This window comes from Cutaneotrichosporon cavernicola, assembly GCF_030864355.1.
Source record: "Cutaneotrichosporon cavernicola HIS019 DNA, chromosome: 1".
Classification (NCBI taxonomy): domain Eukaryota; kingdom Fungi; phylum Basidiomycota; class Tremellomycetes; order Trichosporonales; family Trichosporonaceae; genus Cutaneotrichosporon; species Cutaneotrichosporon cavernicola.
This window is the reverse complement of record NC_083393.1, coordinates 2698231-2718651: the sequence shown is the minus strand read 5'-3', so window position 1 is coordinate 2718651 and position 20421 is coordinate 2698231. Positions and strand designations below refer to the sequence as shown.

The 20421-nt window shown below is 56.7% G+C and overlaps 8 protein-coding genes across 8 annotated transcripts; 2 read left to right on the top strand and 6 right to left on the bottom strand.

The window, feature by feature from the left end:
* Nucleotides 1-8: 8 nt before the first annotated feature.
* CcaverHIS019_0110130 (uncharacterized protein) lies at nt 9-288 on the bottom strand (the record flags this gene model as incomplete). The annotated part of the gene is made up of 3 exons (XM_060596583.1): nt 9-37; nt 83-142; nt 177-288. 3 exons carry the CDS (start codon nt 286-288, stop codon nt 9-11), a joined length of 201 nt encoding a protein of 66 aa, XP_060453561.1.
* Nucleotides 289-400: 112 nt separating this feature from the next.
* CcaverHIS019_0110120 (uncharacterized protein) lies at nt 401-1043 on the bottom strand (the record flags this gene model as incomplete). The annotated part of the gene is made up of 2 exons (XM_060596582.1): nt 401-810; nt 851-1043. The coding sequence occupies 2 exons, from the start codon at nt 1041-1043 to the stop codon at nt 401-403; spliced, it is 603 nt and encodes a 200-aa protein (XP_060453560.1).
* Nucleotides 1044-6245: 5202 nt separating this feature from the next.
* MCM1 (uncharacterized protein) lies at nt 6246-7706 on the top strand (the record flags this gene model as incomplete). The annotated part of the gene is made up of 5 exons (XM_060596581.1): nt 6246-6384; nt 6422-6553; nt 6592-6770; nt 6808-6942; nt 6984-7706. The coding sequence occupies 5 exons, from the start codon at nt 6246-6248 to the stop codon at nt 7704-7706; spliced, it is 1308 nt and encodes a 435-aa protein (XP_060453559.1).
* Nucleotides 7707-8033: 327 nt separating this feature from the next.
* CcaverHIS019_0110100 (uncharacterized protein) lies at nt 8034-12744 on the bottom strand (the record flags this gene model as incomplete). The annotated part of the gene is made up of 10 exons (XM_060596580.1): nt 8034-8287; nt 8344-9532; nt 9573-10095; nt 10131-10506; nt 10544-11315; nt 11351-11947; nt 11987-12240; nt 12278-12350; nt 12385-12482; nt 12681-12744. The coding sequence occupies 10 exons, from the start codon at nt 12742-12744 to the stop codon at nt 8034-8036; spliced, it is 4200 nt and encodes a 1399-aa protein (XP_060453558.1).
* Nucleotides 12745-13022: 278 nt separating this feature from the next.
* On the top strand, nt 13023-15058 carry NMT1 (uncharacterized protein; the record flags this gene model as incomplete). The annotated part of the gene is made up of 8 exons (XM_060596578.1): nt 13023-13279; nt 13311-13387; nt 13427-13515; nt 13546-13829; nt 13865-14465; nt 14498-14803; nt 14838-14865; nt 14964-15058. The coding sequence occupies 8 exons, from the start codon at nt 13023-13025 to the stop codon at nt 15056-15058; spliced, it is 1737 nt and encodes a 578-aa protein (XP_060453557.1).
* A 146-nt stretch (nt 15059-15204) lies between these two features.
* On the bottom strand, nt 15205-15533 carry CcaverHIS019_0110080 (uncharacterized protein; the record flags this gene model as incomplete). Its single annotated transcript, XM_060596577.1, has 3 exons — nt 15205-15227; nt 15270-15383; nt 15416-15533. 3 exons carry the CDS (start codon nt 15531-15533, stop codon nt 15205-15207), a joined length of 255 nt encoding a protein of 84 aa, XP_060453556.1.
* Nucleotides 15534-18364: 2831 nt separating this feature from the next.
* CcaverHIS019_0110070 (uncharacterized protein) lies at nt 18365-18758 on the bottom strand (the record flags this gene model as incomplete). The annotated part of the gene is made up of 2 exons (XM_060596576.1): nt 18365-18579; nt 18620-18758. The coding sequence occupies 2 exons, from the start codon at nt 18756-18758 to the stop codon at nt 18365-18367; spliced, it is 354 nt and encodes a 117-aa protein (XP_060453555.1).
* A 1307-nt stretch (nt 18759-20065) lies between these two features.
* Nucleotides 20066-20409, bottom strand: CcaverHIS019_0110060 (uncharacterized protein; the record flags this gene model as incomplete). The annotated part of the gene is made up of 2 exons (XM_060596575.1): nt 20066-20193; nt 20226-20409. The coding sequence occupies 2 exons, from the start codon at nt 20407-20409 to the stop codon at nt 20066-20068; spliced, it is 312 nt and encodes a 103-aa protein (XP_060453554.1).
* Between the last annotated feature and the right edge of the window lie 12 nt (nt 20410-20421).

Here is a 20421-nt window from a genome sequence, read left to right as displayed (position 1 = left end):
AGAACCATTCACTGTCGACGTAGTGGTGGTGAAGTTCCTGCCGTCAGAAGAAGAGCGGAGGATCGTCGAAAGGAAAACTCACTGCCAGACTTGTTGGGCGGGAGGGATATAAAGTGGACCCCCATGTCCTTGCCCATCCCCACTGGCGTCAGCTTGGCCCTCGCCCCATTTCGCACCCATGTCCGAAAGGCAGAGCGTGTTCTTCGACACGTCGGGGTTGAGGAAGTGAGACGAGTTCTTGAGGCCTGCCCTGATATCGGCGGCCTTGATGAGGGGATTGAATGGCATAGTTGATGGACGTGTCAGCAGGTGAGTAATGTTGAGCATCGGTTAATGTCGACATCGTCATGACCTTATAGTCTAGTTGTAGACCGATACATAGCGTACGGCGACACTTACCCTAATCGCTCCGCCCCGTAAACATGGCCTCGGCGCCGCTCTCCTCATGGCTCACAAGCGTCCTTCCCAGCGTAGGATACGTGATAACGTCGACACTCTTCCTCTCCCCCCCAAGGATGTAAGTGACAGCCTCGTCTCCGGCGCGCAGGGAATGCGCCCACCGTTCCTTGGGGTTACCAGCCGGGAAGCCGGCAAAGTCGCCAGCATGCAGAAGCGTCTCCTGCACCTCAACCCCATTATCTGGACCCGGGCGCAGATCCTCGACATCTCCAATCGACCGGGCGAGGCGGAGGGTGACGTTGCCAGAGAGGATGTAGATCCACTCGCTCTCGCTCAGGTGCGAGTGCAGGACGGTGGACTCGGTGTGTGGCGCAAGGGTGACTTTGTGAATACCCATGCTCTCGATGCCCGCTGATATTAGCTGGAAGATTATGACAAAGGAAGGACACACCCATTTCGCTCAGACACGCCTGCGTCCGTCCCTTGTTCTCGTCGAGAAAGTGGACGCGGTGTTCCATTGCATCGTCGATTTCCTCGGACCGGACGACTGGCCATGCGATCGAGCTCTCCTCCAGACTGTGGTGGGCTTCATGGACCGGCTCGTATTCTACCGATTTGCCCTTGCCGGTGGATGAGGATGCCATTGTGTGTAATGTCGAGTGTTTGCTGTGTGGTGTGGGAAGTACATGTAGCAGCTATGACGAAATTTGTGGTCGGTGGAGGGAGGTGGGGAGTTGAGGTGGAGGTGGGGTGGAGGTGGGGTGGAGGTGGAGGTGGATGTGGCTGCCATGGCTGTCGAGGTGATCTGGCGGTTGGCGGTCTGTGGAAGCATGGAGCCATGGAGCCATGGATTGAATATCATGTATATCATTTGATGGGGCCTTGGAGCGACAAGGAGATGCATTGGCGACAGTGTCTCTGGGTTGAGATGATTGAGAGCTGAGAGCGGCGGTGAGCGAGAGGTCTCAGATGATCGGGGGGAGTACGTTGCGGCTTTGTCCCACGGTTCTGTTCAACTGTAGAAAAAAGTCCCGATCTGGCATCGAAGAACGAAGAACCAACAGAGGTCGCAAGCCTGTTCCAGGCTTCAGGTGTAGATTGAACATACGACGTCTTGATGTTTTTTCTGCGATTGGCGCTTTTTCAAGTCACCCGCAACCTTGTTGTTTTCCTCGTGATATGATGGTACATTGCATGGCAGTAAGGTTATACAAGGGGATTAATCTATTCCCCGTGTATTCTATTCCATAAAACTTGATGAACATTACAATGGTTTACAACTGGAACTAACTGGAATGACATTGTCACACTTTGACTTTGTAACGGTCATGAATGTCACACCTGTCACGCTCCCCATCCCAGTTTCACTCCGATTCCAGGAAACTCTCCATCTTCCCAACTCTGTACCCAGCTCCAGCGCTGTCAAGCTTGTTACTTTCTGGGTCCACATCGCGTAAGTATATCTCCTCATCGCGTCCCCGAACAATGAGCAGTCGGCATTGTTCCATATCGCCGCCAATTGAGGTTGTCCATCTTTGCACTCACGTGATCGTACGAGTTACTCAAATAAAAGTGCCACAAACAACACGGCCTATTGTGACTCACTCAGACTCAGAGTAAGTCTTGTTCTTGGCGTATTGGAGACGAAGCCTGTAAGGCTTACACCATCCATAAACGTCTATTGCCGACGCGCCGACACGTATGCTAAAGGGCCAGGCACCAGTGAACCGCCTCGGAAATGACATCGGGAGTGAATTGCCCCCTTGCGTGTCTCATCCGACAGTTGGGTGTCAGTAGAGCCGTCATACGGTGCCGCCCCATGCCGTCTAACTGGTACTGAATGCTGGAGCTTGTTCAAAAACCAAAGCTTTGACAGAGCTGTCTTTGAATCCCGGGGCTGTACCTAGTATCAAGCAAACGTTCGGGCTTACTGGGTGGTTTAAGACCCAAGTTACCCCTTGAAGTTCCCGACCGTCAGACATAGACCAACGGGATGACGATCCGCGCCAGTCTGAGCTTATCTTGCCATTGTCCGCTGCTCCTAGGAGTGCCAGCGTTCATGTTCGTGGCATGGAACACGTCGTTCTCGCGTGTAGGGCATTTCAGCCTGACCCACAGGGTCGTTGCCACGCCAAACGATTGTACTATACAGTAGGTTGTTAGGCTTTACCTGGGATGTCCTGCTATTAGCCTAGTCGAGGTCGTGGTCGCGACTCTTCCCTCTACTATGGACGTGGGCTGCCGGCAGCATTTAAAGTACCGATGATCGGTGAGGCTGCTTACGGTGCTAGCCATCAATAAGTCAGAGCCTAACGGTCCTCACCTTGTAAGCTGGTGCAGGGCTCGTGGGTACGGTAGGCAGGTAAATGCCCGTGTACAACTGTACCTTGCCATGTCCAGACAGGGCAAGGGGGGACATGAATCGTGCCGCGTCAGCCGGCGTCTGAGTAATGCGGGGGCCAAGAGAGCAGGCGACGCGTGCTAGGGCGACTCTGGGATGGTGAGCATGAGGTTATGGTTGACCATGGGTTCGGGCCCAGCGTGCCTGTCAAGTCCGATCGTCGGTGTGGATGCCGGTATCAGTCGCGAGATCGCGCGAGATGGACGTGGTTGATGCCGTAGTCATATACTAGCCAGTAGGAGAGAGAGAGAGGTAGAGAGTGGCGTAAGAACCGGGGAACTGGGGCACCGGCGCACCCGGGATGGCGTATGCTTGGCTAGGCCGGCGAGGTACGAAATGGGATGAGGTTGGAGGTTGACGACGGGCATGGCCAAGCCGAGTTTCGGGCGCGCAACTGTAAGAGTCATTGGGATTAGCCCAGCACCAGTCAAGTCTAGTCGGGCAAGCGGCAAGCTTGCAAAAGGCAAAAGGCCAAAGGATGGGTTGGTCCGAAAGGTTAGAAGGGACCCTTTCTCACCCTGGGTCATTGGAGACACATCAAGCCTGTCCATTTAACATGAGGGATCAAAAAGGAGCTCAGGGTAGCCTTTACAGATTTGCCATATACCACAAGTTTTTGCATATTTCGTCAACCCTACGTACACCCCATAAGGAAACAAACACTTGGACCCTGATAATTGTAGAGGTCCCTGGGTGAGATAGTGAATATTGTGGGCCCAGAGGTGGTTTGGTCCTAAGACTCTCAGGTCTCTCAGGTGTCTCAGTCTCTCAGTCACCAGTCACCGCCGCCACTCACTAGCTGCTCACCATCCTCTCAACATCACCATAGTGTAGGAACTGGCCCAAGGCTCTTGAACCATTACCATTACCATTACCATTATCATTGACGCCATCCTCATACACAAACCGTCTTGACCTTGACCCTCCCCACACACCCACACATACACAGCCCACTTTTACCTGTCACTCTTTCACTCACCGTAACCGATCGACAAAGGCTCAACAGCCAAACGCCCCAACCTCCTGTGTACACAAACTACAAGTATACAGTACTTGCATCCTCCACCACTTTGTGCGATCCACAATTAATCAACATCCTACATCCACATTACAGCGTCATCTACACAAACTTGGCAACCCTTCCATCCATCATACCTCCCTCCTGCTGGCTGCTAGCTTGCTTTCACTCATATTACCTTGATCCTCTTCAACCTCTGTGTTGGCCGCCCAACCTCCACTGGACATTTGGAATCAACAACCGCCTTCCCTCCACCTATTCAACTCGTCTTTCCTCCACTCTCTTTGTCTCAATCTTTCTCCGTGACAATTGTTTCGACCGCATCCACCACCTACTCTCTCGCAATCGACGGCTTTGGTTCTTGCAATCACTAGTAAGTAGCGTGTGGCCGAAATCTGAGTTGGGGTGTTTGTTGTGGTGACGTCGTCATGTTGTTGTTGTGTGTGTGTTGCTGTTGGCAAAGAAATGTTACCGCCGGTTAGGTGGTGTTGTCGTATCCATGCCCAATCACTCATTCTTTTTTGAGCGTTTGAGCATGCGTCAACCTGCAACCGAAGCGAGGCAAAGATGTCGCGTGTGTCAGCCGACACGAAATGAATGTGGACAGAATAACAAGGAAGCAGGGGGGCAGGAGACATGGAATCCAAAGGTGGTCAAATCCCTAGAGCAGTTACTGCTTGAGGACATGTCAATACCACCCATAAGAGGCAACCATGCCTCGTTTGAGGTTTACCCCAATACCAGAAGAGGGAAAGGTTCTCCATCCACCCCCCCAGGTAACCTAGCAGGAGACTGCACAGCTAGGCATCTAGGCAGGGTACAACGCTAGTTCTTTCCAACCATGGATGACAGCGGTTCCAGCCCTAGTAGTGCGCTCCAACCTTTACGGCGGCTGGTGACGGAAACGTGCGGGTCACAACCGTTCCTGCCCCTCACAGTCGCCAGAGGCCTGTGTCCAGTCCGCGGGATTCCGCGCGCGCACAGCCTGTGTATGCAACGCGTCCCTCACGGAGACATCGCATCGGGCGACATTTGGATGCCTCGACACGCGACAGACGTGTGTGCGCGCGCAGGCAGGGCTGTTCCTGGAGAATGGTACTGTTCTGTGGTTTGGTTTGGGTCTGATCATCCGCATCCCGCCCACCATACAACCACCCTTCATCCCACCCACCCATCCATACCCAAACCCCCGCTCCTCCTCCTCCTCCTTCCTGCCCCCCCAACCCCCCCCCCCGGACCACCCCGCTTTTGCTCCTTGACCACCTTCCTTTGACTCTGGATCAGCTCTTGTTACCCAAAGCCTTTACGCTGACATTGTCTTTGCTTTGATCATTATCTCGACTCGACTTTACTCTTTGATTGCGTCAACAACAAACACGACCATTCTTCCTTCTTTCTTATCTCTCACTTGACACCGTTTCAATCTTGCTCCTCTAACCTTCTTCGACACTTGTACCTTCCGCATTCGTCCCCTCCTTCCTCTTCTGGTCGGCCTGCCTCGGTCCCTGCTCCCTTCTCGTACACCTTCCCGCCGCTCTTCTCCGTCCACACCGCCCCCCCTCCAGCCAGCAAAACCTCGCGTGTGGGCCCCTTGCACCACAACCTCTCTTCGGTGTCCAAACCGGCGTCCCACCAACTGCCCTCGCGTGTAGTCAAGCTACGTCCATATATACAGCAGGAGCGCCACTTGACTCCTTCGAGCATCTCTTCCGACCTCGTTCAACCTGCACTTGAGCTTGTGGCGTTCCACGAGACCGTGACTGTGAGTAACACCTATCCAGCGTTCTGGCACCTCCATTGTCTCAAGTCTCAAACCTTGTTGTCTAGGGAGGTACCTGGGCAGATTGCAGCTTCTGTCGGCTCGACACGATTGTGTGGCTCCCGGTTCTTCATTCTCCGCACATCTCTTTCTGCATTGTCTGCGTACGAACTGGCTTGCCACACGCACCAGCTGTATCAGCCAGGATGGCGGTACTTCATTGCGGCAGCGACTGTTACTACGATGAGCTCGTCGATGGCGACAATCATTGAGAAGGCCGAGGGGCGCAGTTCTGTCACCGCAGAGATGATGGGCTCAGGTGTGCGCGCAGAGATTTTGCACTTGTCCACATCCTGCTGATCATTTATTGGGGTCTGGGATCGACCGCTGACACTTCTGCAGTCGCACAGGCTCCTGCGAGGTTTCTCTGTCTTGTTCCGCACTTGACTCTCACATTCATTCAAGAGGAGCAAGAACATCGATCATCCCCCCTTCCCCTCTCGCCTTCCCCCCTGCCAACGTACCCCAACGGGCCCCACCCTCGCCACGCTCGCTCTACCTCCTTTTTCAACAGGTGTATGGCTCTCACTGCTTCACCGTACGCGCACCGTATAAACGACGCGAGTCCGCTTGGCATGGCACCGAGCTCGCCAACGCCATACCCTATCATGTCTCGCTCCGTCTCCATCAATATGGGCGGCATGCCCGACTACGGCAGTAGCCAGGAAGGCCTTGGTATGGAGATGCCTACCGGTTTGGAAGGAATGGTCAACTATGGCGGCCCAAGTGACGAGGGACGGGCAACAGGTATGTCTCAACCTGACCTGTGCTGACTCGCCACCAGGCCCCGGAATGGCGCACCAGCCACAGCACGATCCCCTTTACCCTCCATCATCCTCCCACGGGCCTCCACAAGTAAACCCCGTCCAATTCCAGGCAGAGACGGGTATGGAGGGATCAGACGACGACGATGATGGTGAGTCGGTGGTGACGGGAGCGCACGTTGACGGTTAGAATCTCCTGCCCCTCACCTGAAGCGCCCGCGTCAGACGCAGGATGTGCCTGGTGGCTTTACCTACCGTGACAAGGACGGCGAAGAGAGCAGCCGTCGCAGAATTCGCATCGAGTACATCACCGACCGGCCGAGGCGGCACATCACTTTCAGCAAGCGCAAGGCTGGAATCATGAAGAAGGTGAGTCCTGTGCGTCGACTGGCTGATGACACTCTAGGCGTACGAACTCTCCATCTTGACCGGCACACAGGTACTCCTCCTTGTCGTCTCAGAGACTGGCCTTGTGTACACGTTCACAACTTCCAAGCTGCAGCCCCTAGTTACCAAGCCAGAGGGCAAGAGTTTGATCCAAGTGAGTTGCTCGTTACGAACCTTTATCCCTCTGACAGCAAGGCCTGTTTGAACGCCCCCGATGGCTATGACCCCGACGGCGAACCTACAGGCGCTCCAATGCAGGCCACTAAAGGAGGCAAGAGTGGAGGGCTGTCGATCCGGCCCCACAAACTGTCGGCCGAGGCGTCCAAGAAGATGCTCGCGACGGCAGCTCAGGTCGCCGGCGCAACACCAGGCGAGGCGCAGGCCCGTGCCAACCACGCTGCGGCTCAGGCACAGGCGTCGCAGGCTCTCGGAAACGGCACGCCAGGAGCTCAACGTCCCAAGAAGCGGTTGCCCTCGCGTAAGCGCTCCGCTCAACACGGCGACATGCCTCAACAGCCCGAGATTATCCCCCCCGTGCCTCCGATTCCCGACATGCACCGCCAGTCGCCATCGTCACAACACATGATGTCGCACGGCCATCCTCAACCAAACCCAATGCACTCTCCTCTCAGTGGCGGCTACCACATGCCGCCCGAGTACGCTCCGCCTCACCACGCTCCTGGGATGCCCTCACCGACCTACGGCTACCCTCCAACGCCCACTGGTCCGGCAATGGAGTATGGTGGCGCGCCACCACAGATGGCGTACGGATACCCTCCACCACCAGGCCAGCATGCTGGTTTCATATCGCATCCCGGCATGTACCAGCAACAGCACCAGCCGCCGCATCCTTCGACTGAACCTCGCCGCATGATGCCCCCGAGCGAGGGCAGCAGCATGAGTAACATGGGCATGTGAGCGTGCATCTCAACCTCTCCTCCCACCGATACCCTTGGCCAGCACTACCGAGTATCGATTTACCTCTTCTCTCCGCATCCCCGTTCGTCTTCCGCTGTGTCACATTACGTGCCCTCCATGTATATAGTTTGCGCCTTCATCTCACCACCGTCGTCATCTTTGGCATACCCCTCGACCAACCAAGACTGTCTGAGAACTGCGTCCCTCCGCTCATGCAGTGAAGATACCCCATAATATTCGATGCAAGCGGCCTGTAAACCATTCAGTCACCACATCTGACGCACAGATAATGTATACATATCTAGGCAAATGCTGCAGTTCTACTGACTATGCTCCTCCGGTACCGCCCGTCCCATCCTGATGCCCTGCGGCACTTGGCCTTCGGCCTGTCCCTCGTCCGCCACGGGCTGCTGCACCGCCACGTGCCTTCTTGGCTGGCCGCGCAGCAGCTTCTGCCGGCGGCTTATTGAGGCGCTGCAGGATTGCGCTGCCAGCCCCAGCCCCCATGTTCGCGGGCTCGTCATCAGGCGCTGGCCTCTTCATCCCGCCCTCTGTTGAGCCAGCAAGTGTGGCATTGACGTCTGTCGTGTCAGCAAGGAAAGATTAGGGCACCACTTGCCGTTGGCAAGGCACTTACTACCAAGAATGTTGGCGCGTGGACCGGGCGCAGCGCCGCGTCCGCGGATAGCTGTGCCACGGCCCCGGATACCGCGGACCGCCATCCCGCCACGGGCAGGGGTCGAGTCACCCGACGTGGTTACGGTCGCAGAGGGTTCTGCAGCCGGCGTGGTGGTAGCAGCCGCGGTGGGAGTGGCAGGTGTCGCAACAGCTGCGGTTGCCGAGCGCGTCACAGGCGTGGCGGGCTTGAAGGGTGTCGCAACAGCGGACAACGCGGCCGCCGGTGATGGCCCGCCGTTCGTGCCAATGGCGGCGGCCAGCTTAGACTCGAGGTCGTTCTTCTGGCGCTCGAGCGTCTTTCGCGAAATCTCCGCCGTACGGGCACTTCGCTCCAGCGCCTTGACCTTCTTCTCCAACTCCTCCACCTTCTTCTCGAGCTCCGCGGCATTGGCTGCCGATGTTGCGTCGCCGCTGCCGCCAGCGGCAGCAAGCTCGGCCTTGGCCTGGGCGAGCTTCGCCTCGTACGCGACCTTGAGCTCAGCCTCCTTGGCGTCGACAGTGGCCTTGAGCTCAGCCTCCTTGGCGTCGACAGCGGCCTTGATCTCAGCCTCCTTGGCGTCGACAGCGGCCTTGATCTCAGCCTCCTTGGCGTCGACAGCGGCCTTGAGCTCAGCCTCCTTGGCGTCGACAGCGGCCCTGACAGCAGCCACGACAGACCCGGCAGGTCCACCCGAAGACGCCTTAGAGAGCGCCGCTTCGTGCTTCGCGCTAAGCTCGGCCTCGCGCTTCGACACAGCCGCCTTGACAGCTTCCGCGATCGCGTCCTGGCTGGGAGTCGCGCTCTCAGACCCGGCGGACGCTGCGGTGGCTTCAGCGGTGGCGAGCGTAGTTTTCAGCTCAGTGACCTCCTTCTCGAGTGCGGCGATCTTCTGGTCGAGGCTTGCACGCTCGCCGTTGAGGATACCGATGCGTGCCTTCATGCTCAGGTTGGCCTTGTTGACCTTGCGGACGTCGTTCTCGTATTGTGTCTCCTTCTCCTCGAGTCTCTTGGTCACCTCGCCAATCTTGGCTTGCAGCTCGCCTGCACTGCCTGTGGCAGGTTCCGCGGCTGCAACAGCGGACGAACCTGCTGACTTGGCAGCTTCGAGATCCTTCTCGGCCTGGGTAAGGCGTTGTTGAAGCGATTCACGCTCGTCTTTGAGAGCCGTCTGCTGTTAGATACAGCTCCACGCACGTAGTCCAACTCACCAATTCAGCAGCATCAGCCGTCGCACTCGCCACCGCTCCAGCAGCAGCTCCACCAGCCTGGGCAGCAGCAAGGTCGGCTTCCAGGTTCAACACCCTGGCGTCCTTTGTTCTGTGTGACGCTTCGCCCTCCGTGACCTTGGCCTCCAACTCGGAGATCTTGGCCTCGAGCGTGGTGATCTTTGCCCTAGCCTCCTCGAGCTCGGCTGTCAGCTTTATGATCGCCGCTTCCTTCTCGGCCATGCTGTTGTTGGCAGCCGTGAGCTCATCGACCTGGCCCTGCAGCTCCCTCGAACGGCGCTGCCAATTCAAGCCGATTCGTTTCGACTCGTTGATCTGCTGGTTCGCCTTCTCCACCTCGGCAAGCTGGGCCTCGACCTCTGCGGTCTTGCTAGCCACCGCCGCCTCCTTCTCCGCTCGGATGGCGGCCGTCTCCGAGGCGATGCGAGCATCGGCATCGTCGGCCTTCTTCTGCGCCTGAAAGGCGTGCTTACGCGCCTCGTCGACCTGAGACCGAAGTGTGGCGCTGAAGGTCAGTGGCAGCGGGGTATCACGACTCACGTCTGGGCCTGGAGCTCCTCATTGCGCTTCTGGAACCGTGTGTGTTCCTCCGCACGTGTGCGCTCACTGGCAGTCGAAACATTGTTAAAGTTCTCGATAGTGTACGTGAGCTTCGCGCGGTCCTGTTGCACAACGGCCAGGTCGGACTCGAGGCGAGCCTGTCGGCTCTCCCAGAGCTCCTTCTCGGCGCGGAGTTGGGCTGCCTCGTCGCGCAGGCGTTTCTCGGCTGCCTGGTGCGACGCGACGTCCTCGCGAGCGCGACGGAGGTCGAGCTGCGATGAGTTGAGCTGGGACTGCGCCTGATACAGCTGAGACTCGAGATTGGAGTAGTTGGTCTTCTGCAGCCCCAGAGTCGAATTGATGCTGCGCACTTGCTCTAGTCCAGTTAGCCTGCGGAGCAGTGTGTAACTCACCTTGCAGATGGGCAGTCATAGCGTCTGCCTTGGCCTGGGCCACTTCCGCCTTGCCAGCCTTCTCACTCTGTTCGCGCGCCCGAGCCTTCGCTTCTTCTACTTCCTTATCGGCACGAGAGCGAACAGCAGCTAGCTCAGCCTGGAGCGACGCAACGGCATGCTCGTTGGAGTCATCGTGTATCGAGTTGGAGCCGGTCCCAGGCCAGTGCAGGCCCTCACCCTTCGACAAGAGCTTGGAGAAAAGGTCGCGTTCGCGGGTCACCTCGGAGAGCTTGGTGGAGGTCTGCTCGAGCTGCTCGCGTTGCTGCTCGATGATCTCAGCCGCCTGGTCAATTTCTAGACCAGTCGTAGCCTCGCCCTCGGCGCGGGTGGTCTCTCTGTCACTGAGTTTAGACGCCAGGCTTCGCGTGAGGGTCAGTAGTTGGCGGTTCCGCTTCAGGAGCGCGTCGAGTGATGCGAACGCAACGAAGTGGTCGGTGATCATGTCTCCATCCGATACTTCCTGAGATGGTGAGGTCGAGTGCGCAAGGCTGGGGTTGTCGCGGAGTGCGATTTGCCGCACGAGCTCGCGGACTTGATACCCGAGGTCCTCGACGGTGGTCTGGTGAGAAGCCACCTCTTCGGCAAGGCGCTTGGCCTCAGCCTCAGCACCGCGCGCCTGCTGCTGCGCGACGTCGCGAGCGGTGATGGCTCCAGAGAGCTCGCCAGCAAGGGTGTTTGCACGCTCCTTGGCAAGCTCGTGATCCTTGCGTTGCTGGTCAAAGATCGGTTTCTGATGTCAGCCAGCGTCTTGGCATCGGTAAGCACCTTCTCCATGATCTCCTCCTGGATCTGCCGGATCATGTCCTCCAAGTGCTCGTTCTTGGTGTTTGCCTCGCTCAATTGCTCTTGGAGGAGGACGTTCTGCGTCCAGACATGAGTATACGACTGCCCGTTGGCACGCTGTTGGGCAGCAATGGTGGCAGTTGGGCTGTAGTCGAGGCTGGCTTCGTTGACGGAGGTCAAGCGGTCAAGTGCGAACTTGAAGTCGTCCGCACGCTTCTTGGAGCTCGCGAGTTCGCCCTCCAAGCGGTTGATCGTCTCCTCGAGCGCGCGCTCCTTCTCAGAGAACCGGCCTGCCATCTCCTCGAGCTCTGCCTCACGATCCTGAACAGTGTCTCGCGCCTCGGTCGAGTACTTCTCCAGCAGCGCATTTTGGGCAATCACGCGTTCAAGCTCCAGGCGGTTCTCGGCCTTCTGCTTGGCGAGAGTGTTCGTGAGCGTCCGCACGTTCGCGTGCGCTTCAGCGAGCCTGGTGGCCTGATCCTCGTACGTGCGTTGTAGGGCGTTGTAGGATGACCTGGTCGTCACCGCCTTGGACTCGAGGCGGTCGCGCTCCTGCTGCAGCTCCGAGTATTGTGATTGCTGGGATGTTAGACCCCCATCTCAAGGTGTGCAACTCACAGATGACGCGCGGTACTTGGCGAACCGCTCTTCGAGCTCTGTGTTCTGCGAGGTCAAACTCATGACCTCGTTGCGGCTGCTCTTCAGTGCTTGGACGGAACGTTGTTCGTTGAACTGCGAGTCAGTAGCGTCGAAGAAGGCGTTCGTTACCTTGGCAGAGTCGGCAGCCATCTTGAGCTCGGAGACCTCGACGCGAAGGGTGGCAACGGTTTGCGACGCTTCGTTCTTCTGCAGGCGCAGTCTGTAGAGCTCCTCTGGACTGTCAGCTGAAGTCATGAGAGAACAACGCACGATTTGTCTCGGAGGCGCGCTCCTTCATTCTCTGCATATCCTCGGCGAGCTCAGCCTTCTCAGCCTCTACAGCCTGTTGTCAGAGTCGTAAACGCTTGACAGCTTACAGTGACGCGGCTGGAGGTAACGCTAAGATCAGCAGAGACCTGGTGAAGCGCTGACTGGACCTTGGCGAGCTGGTCGCGCAGCTGCGACGAAGTGGAAACTGACGCGTTAGCATGTCACGCGTAGGACAACCTGCCGGAAGCATCGCGCTCTTTGACGAGAGTATCCTCCTCTTTCCTCAGTTGCTCAATGAGGCCTTCAGACTTCGAGAGGGCAGCCTGGAGATCGGCGACTTGTTGCTCTCTCTCAACGTCTGCCAGGACATCCGATGGCAGAGCAGAGGATGAAGAGGCTGCACCCATTGCTGGAGCTGCAGCAGCTTCTGGGGGGGTTGCGATGTCGGGAGGAGGGTCTGCCGACATTGCGGATGATTGGATTCAGGAGAACAAGGAAGGATGGAGAGTGGACAGTGATGAAGCAACCACCAACAAGGGACGTTAATGGTTACGACATTGACTCTTCGTCACTGTCAACCACAATTAGCACGGAAGCACATATCATTAGGATGGTTCTAATGTCCCCTTCCTTCAGTATAGACCTCCACTCTCCTTACGTAATTTCATGTTTCCACGATCATGGAGAGACGGGTGTGTTGTAACACGTCCCGTGTTGTTTCTTCTCAATCTCCATCTCATTCACCATGACGGGCGACGCGGGCGCAACCGGGGGGGACCAAGCCCGATCGGGTGTCAAGTCTATCGCCGAACTTCTCAACGACACTCTCGTCCCCCAACTCGAGGAGACGCACATCGACGAGGAGGACGAGTCGGGCAGCGAGGAGGCTGATGCCGCGACGGAGCCAGGGTCAGCGGGTGGCGCAGGCGGCGAGGATGGCGGCGCGAAGAAGAAGAAAAAGAAGAAGAAGAAGAAGGCCAAGGCCAAGGCGCCTGTCGTCAAGTGCGCACGGCAACAGCGAAGCTGACGGCAGGGAGGTGACCGCGGATGAGCTCGTAAACATCGTGCGGGGCAACATGAACTCGTCGCAGTCGGCAGGAGCTAGCAATGGTACGACCGACGGCGTCTGGGCAGCCAGATTGACGACAGACGATATCAGAAAAGCACTGCAGGCTGCGGACCTGATGAAGCTCCTCGAGGGTCATCTTGGTGGACCCCAAGCCGCTGCAGAGCACAAGGTAGGACGACGTCGAGGTCGCTAACACCAGTTCTGGAAGACGCAACCTGTTCCTCAAAAGGAGGGGGAGCAGGAGACGGAGGGCCCGATTGACGAGCACAAGACGCCGGCAGACGTGCAGCCGCACCCCATTGCGTTACCAGCAGGCTTCGAGTGGAGTATCGTTGACATCAAAAAGGACGAGGAGGTTCGTGGGGAGTGTCACACGCCGAGCTTATCCCAGATCGACGAGGTGCACAACCTTCTGACGGAGAACTATGTCGAGGACGATGACGCCATGTTCCGCTTCCGCTACTCGCGCGAGTTCCTCCTCTGGTGAATTGCGACTTCTGTGCCAGAGCTCACACCAGGGCACTCACCCCACCAGGATACTACAAGGAGTGGCACATCGGAGTGCGTGTGCAGAAGACGGGCAAGCTGGTCGGCTTCATCTCGGGCATCCCCGTCGAACTGCGGGTGCGGAACAACACCTTCATGAACGCCGAGATTAACTTCCTTTGCGTGCATAAGAAGCTGCGCTCGAAGCGCCTCGCGCCCGTCCTCATCAAGGAGGTGACGCGCCGGGTCAACCTCGCGAACATCTGGCAGGCGATCTACACCGCAGGTGTGCGCATCCCTACCCCATTCAGCACTTGTCGATACTACCACCGGTCGCTAAACCCGGCCAAGCTCGTCGACATTGGCTTCTCGCCGTTGCGAAAGGGCGAGACAATCGCGCGCCTCGTACGCAAGTACAACCCTGGAGAACAGACAAAGACGCCTGGCTTCCGCGAGATGGTGCCCGCCGACGTATCGCAGGTAGCGGCGCTGCTGCGGCGGTACCTCGGCCGCTTTGACTGCGCACAGCTGTTCAACACGGACGAGGACGTCGAGCACTGGTTCATCTCTGGCATGGGCAAGGAGGCCAACGGCAAGCGCGAGAACCAGGTCGTGTGGGCCTATGTCGTCGAAGTGAGTTCGCTGCAGGGCACACTGACACCTAGGACCCAACGACAAACCTCATCACAGATGTGGTGTCGTTCTACACGCTCCCTTCGACGATCATGCAGCACCCCAAGTACGACTGCTTGAACGCGGCGTACATGTTCTACTATGCGAGTGACGCTGTGTTCGCGCCCGGCGCGTCGTCGGACGACGCGTTCACTCACGACCTCAAAACGCAGAACCTGCTTGACCGTCGCTTGAACGCGCTCGTCACGGACCTCCTCGTCATGGCGAAAAAGCACGACTTTGACGTCGTCAACGCGCTTACGCTCCTGGACAACAACGCGTTCTTGGACGAGCAGATGGTTCGTACAGATAGGCTGGCGTTGCTGATAGCAGTTTGGCCGAGGTGATGGTGCCCTCGTAAGTGGTGTCCGCAGTAGTCTAACCTTAATACTGACACCGTCTTTTCCCTCGCCTGCAGAACTGTAAGCCGCAGGATTCATAGGACAGAGCTGATCACAGACTATCTGTACAACTGGTCCACAGCACCGATCGACGGTGGCATGTCCACGACGGCGCAGCGCAAGAGCTCGGGTGTCGGCGTGGTGATGCTTTAGAGTTTTGGATGCATTTGCCACTCATAGTTGACACAGACCTAACATTTCTTGCCCATCCGCTGACCACTGCCCACCAATAAACACATTAACAGCAAGCGCCGGCCACACAGGTCCGTCACACGGGCTAACCGCAGGCGCCAACCAAGCTAGAAATGCATATACAACCCGTCTGGCAGCTCAGGCCATTTAACATGCTTGTGGGGCCACTCACACCGTTCCGAGTCTGGAGGGTAGTCGCACAGGCTGTGGACGCGGTACGCGGTCCAGCACTTGTAGCAGATACACATGCCGGTGCGTGTCCCACAGCGCGTGAGGACGCAAGGCCCTGTCATCAGCCCTCGTCACTTCAGGGCGCACACTGCCACCAGCGCCCACCGCAAGGCGGGAGCGTCGTCGTGTCCTTGAGGTCGTACGGACCACGGATAACAGACTCGTCAGGTGCGCTGGCGGTGCACTTGCTGGGGAGGCTGCCCATGGCTAGGATGTGGTGGCGGATACGGTTGACCAGTGAGAGGTGGGGTTGGGATTAGAGGTGCGACAGGGCGGCCATGATGTAATGAACGGCCTTTATGGCGGCTTGCGTCAACGGACAGCGCGGCAGATTGTGATTAATGGGGTGACAAGAACAATCCACAACGCGCTTCGGAGGATGACGAACAAAGGAGCACAGTGTGATCGCGCTGATCAGCACTCATGTCGGTGCGGGTGGAATGTACGCAACTCTTGCCACCGCCTTGTACCTTTGGCAGATATGCATGCATTCTCCCCCACAGGCCCTAGCTCTACGCTCTACGGATCGCCACTCTCCAAGCCGCCACTGACCACCTTGGTGGGATTGAGCAGGTCGATACTGAACCTGCAGTGCACCCACTGGAACACTTGGGCCGTCTCGTCCTGACACTACAGGACGCAAGGGCCTGTGTAAGCTGGATTGAGATAGACATACCATTCTCTGGGAGGCACCTGTCAGATTGTGCGGCCTTAACAGGCTTGTTATATGACTTGGAACGGAGGTGGCGGAGGACCTGGCCCATCGTGGTTGGGGAGCTCCCGTACAGTTGCCCGCCGCTTTTTAGCCGGAAGAAGCGAGGCGGCATCCTGGGGAGCTCAGTCGTGGTTGACGAAGAACAAGGGAGGTTCATTGTGCTGCATTGCTTTAAGTACTCTGAGAGTGGACGACGTATGAGCCACGCCGCATACACATGTAGCATCTTAAACAATGAAGAACGCGATCAACTGCTGGACACTCACCTCACTGAAGCAGATCAGTGATACATCAATGGAGAGTACTAAGCTGTTTCTCTGTCGGCCCTAACACTGGGCCGCAGATCTTGGAACCAAGCTTGACCTGGAGGGAGCCTGCCACTTTTGACCGCACTACGGTTCGAACTGCATTCCTCCCACAAGTTAAACCCAGTCACCATTCAACTAGCACAACCTGGCATGCTGATAATCTACATTCACAACCGCATCAGGTGGCCCGCCAATTCGCGCCGAACGGGGAGGGTGAAGGTCTGGCAAGCAGAAACTGATGACCAACGGCATCAGTCACCATTCGTTCTAATTCCACACCGCTGAAACCTCGCACCAAGACAACTCGCTGACTAACCCCAGCTCTGATTGATCCCCGAAACGTCGAGCACACTTTCATATCCCCCCAGCTGTCTATGACTTCTCTTCCCAAAGTTCTATTAGACTAACTCAGCGGATGAGCTGATAGATGGCGCGGCAGTGGGTACAGCGATAAAGGCCATTCTCATTGACCAGGTTGCACACATCTGGCGTCAACTTTGGAGGTATTGGTGTGGCTCACAGAACATGGAAGGGCAGGTTGGGGCAGGGTAGAGGCTGTCGATCATGACAGGGCCAGGGCTGGGGTCGGTACCGCCCTCAGGAGCACTCATGCAGCAGCCCATGATGTGAGGAATGAAGATGAAGAAGGGGTTGAGAGTAAAGGTAAGAAAAAGACTGTGCTGCGCAGAAGGGTTTATATCTGATGATGGCGGTCAAAGGAGCGGAGTGAGCCAGTCGGGGTTCGTCGGTAGAACAACGCTGGCTGAAGTCTTCCGCACATGACGAACCCCTTCGGACAAGCGAGAATGATGGGGAGAAGCAAGGATGCCAACAAGGCACAACGCTTCACCCTCACCATCACAGGTGCGCATCGCACGGACCAGACAGTATTGTCAGTAGAGGATTGGGTTGTCTGACTCAGACAAAGGAAGTCACTCTTGCTGGATAGTACGAAGCGCGAGGTGGCACACGGACCTCAGGACATCAGATGCATCCTCATACCCCTCTCTCGTCACCACACTTGCTCTGCTGTATGAGTGTTGTGGTGTCGCTATAAACGAGGGTCCTTTGGCCACTTGTACGGCTTCGGCTTAGGGACGAAGAGCCGCTCGCGGAACATCCAGATCTGCGACTCCGGCTCGTCAACGGCTGGGTCAGCTTTGTCGCGTTCGTACTTACATTCAAGGCCGAGGCGCTGGCGAGGAGGGAGGTCTTCCCAATCAGTGGGAGGCGGGTCGAATGTGTGCGAGCTGAAGCAGGTGCCCATGATGAATTGGTGGCGAAACGATGAGACGATGAGAGAAGCACGTTAATGTAGCCATTTTGTGGGGCGAGGAAGCTGGTAACGAGGTGTTTGGGTTCGGCCTCAATGGCGAGCCAGATGTGTTGTTTTATGCCGCAGATCAAGATCACTCCCGTGGTGTTGGAAGCACAGCGAGAAGTCCATTACAGCTTCCCGCAATGATTCTTGATGATTGGAATGCAGTTGTCCACAAGGCCAAGATTTGTTGTGCAGAGTGGGATAAACAAGGACTTAACTTGGTTTTCCACCCCCCAAGCTCACCAGATGTCAATTGCATCGAGCATGCATGGGTAGAACTCAAGCGCCGTCTAGCCATGGTCTCCCCTCGCCCACTGCTGACACTCCAGTCAACGTTCCTGTAGATGTATAGAATGAATGCATACGGATTGTGTGCACTGAAAGACGCCGCGTGCGAGCGATTCGAACGCGCCGCCGCCACAATTGCTGAAATTTTTCAGAACTATTGCCGGAAGCTGTACTGTCCCACGTGACGGCCGTTCATATGTGCTGTAAATCAGAAGGATAATGGAAGTGGAAAAGGCCTAGCTGCCCAGAGCGTAGCCCTAAACTGCGTTTGTGTGACCAGACTCATGTTGGACTTCTCACGTTCTCGAGATCTGGATGTAGGGTAGCGCTGGCACGTTGCGACTAGCTACCGATATTAACAGCTCCCCAGTGATGCCAGAGTCCTTCTTGGGGCATCCAATGTCTTAACTATAGCGGATGGAAACCTCTAAATTAACTGCCACGATTCCTCCGTTCTTGTCCTTTTCCGTGCCGAACCACGGCCCCTCGTACTTGGGGTAGTTCTGGGCCCTGTTGTCCTCCCACGCTGGGGTGCCTTTCATGAGGAACACCTTGTTGCACCGTGGGCAGTGCCTCCGCCCTGAGGGATAGTCAGCGAGGTCTTGCAACTTGCACGGGCCTGCTGTCAGTTCTACCGTCAAACACTTGAGGTGACTCACGTGCGGTGATCCAGCGAGACGCGCAGAGGGGCGCCCTGTCGAAACCTGAGAGGCCGAAGAACTGGATGCCACACAGATGGTAAATCTCCTCGTTGGAGGGATGGATGATCTCAGGTGTGCGGGAGAGAATGTTGCCCATAATCAAGGGGAGTAGTTATCGAGACGCTGAGAGTAATATGGAGAGTGAATGATGGAAACCGTGAAGAAACGAGTATATAACGCTCCCCGCCGAGGGTGGGAGTAGAGAGTGCGAGACAGCTAAGAGGCGAGATAGGGTGGCGCACGTGAACTCACACACGATTTTGGAGCCCGTACAGAAGTATCCTCGATTTCCAAGTCAGTCGCGGATATCGGTGGCGGAGCCCATTCCTCTTCCGCAGTTAGGTCCGCCCGTTCAACTCTTCAGCCAGTATCATGTCACAATCTGATTCCATGTATTGCCCTAGCTATCCGGATCGCTCTACTCGCTGCTGTTCTGGGGTTCGTAGAAGGGGCCGGGGTACATGGGGTAGATATTCTGGCTCACGCCGGGGAGAGTGTATAGGTTACAACATCGGGTACACCAGTAGTACCCTACACCCTTGACGTCAAGTTCGAGAGGACAGGGGCTTGGCAGACCTTCTATCAGAGAGCCCTCCAGATCACTCACCACCACCGTCGATGCGGCAGAGAGGGAGTTTCTCGAAGCCCTCGATGACGTACATCTTGGAAAGGGGCATGGGGGGTTGGGGGTTGCGGGGTGCACTGATGCAGGAGCCCATGATAGTAGTAGTGGATGAGTGGACAACGAGGAAGCAGGATTGGGGCCTTTTGTCCCATTCAGAGCAGATTAGAGGGTGCGAGTAGCACAGGATGACGGAGTGGAAGGGAGGTTGAAAGCAACAAGAAATGACGCCGTAGGACACACCTGCACACTGACTCGCGATATTAGTGACGGATCACTTGCCACGAACCGACGTCACGAAGAGCAGAGGCTCTCATGGCGTTCTCCTGCAAACTCGATTGGGCTGCTCCACCATTGTTGGTCCCGATTACTTTGGATACAGGCTGCAAATGGCTTCATTTTGCTGCTACAACAGCTGGAAAACACATAGGCATGCGGCACGTAAAGTCACTGCAACGCAGAACAGAACGCCTGGCAAACACTGGCTGGCAAACCCAACTTTGTTCACTCGTCTTTGAAGGATGTACCCCTCGTCACTCGGTCGTGCCGCTTACGGGGGAACACAAGAACGAGATGCCCCGGTGGGAGATTCACACACATACGTACATCCCGTGCGTGAAAATTGCTTTTGCGCCACCAGTTTCCCAGATGCATCTGGCTCAGCAGGACGTCAGGAGAAAGTCACAATGCTAGCATGCAGGTGATGGAGGACACGAGATATATTGCTGGATGAAAACGAAATGGAAGCAGAGAGTTTTGGAAATTGAGCCATGGAGTAGGGTCTACCACTTGAAACGGAGGTCCCACTGCCAGACGTTGTCGTAGCTCTTACCACAATTGTGGCAGTAATGGTGCGGTAATCCGTTGCGGGGGTTAACGCCCACGTTTGAGCGGATTATGTCGCACCGACCTACCGTCAGTGAGGTGGGATCTGAAACTCACGGGTGTTGTTGTAGTAACTGCATGGCGCGTGGCCCATTGTCGGGATGTCGCGCTGGTAGTACTTATAGTTCTTGGCCTGACCCTTTGGGTACTCGTAGGGCTGCACGAAATAGATCTCATGGTGGCGGCGGTTGCCAGGGATTAAGTCATCGAGGTAGAGCTGGCGGCTGGTGCAGGTGCCCATTGTGGTTGCTTG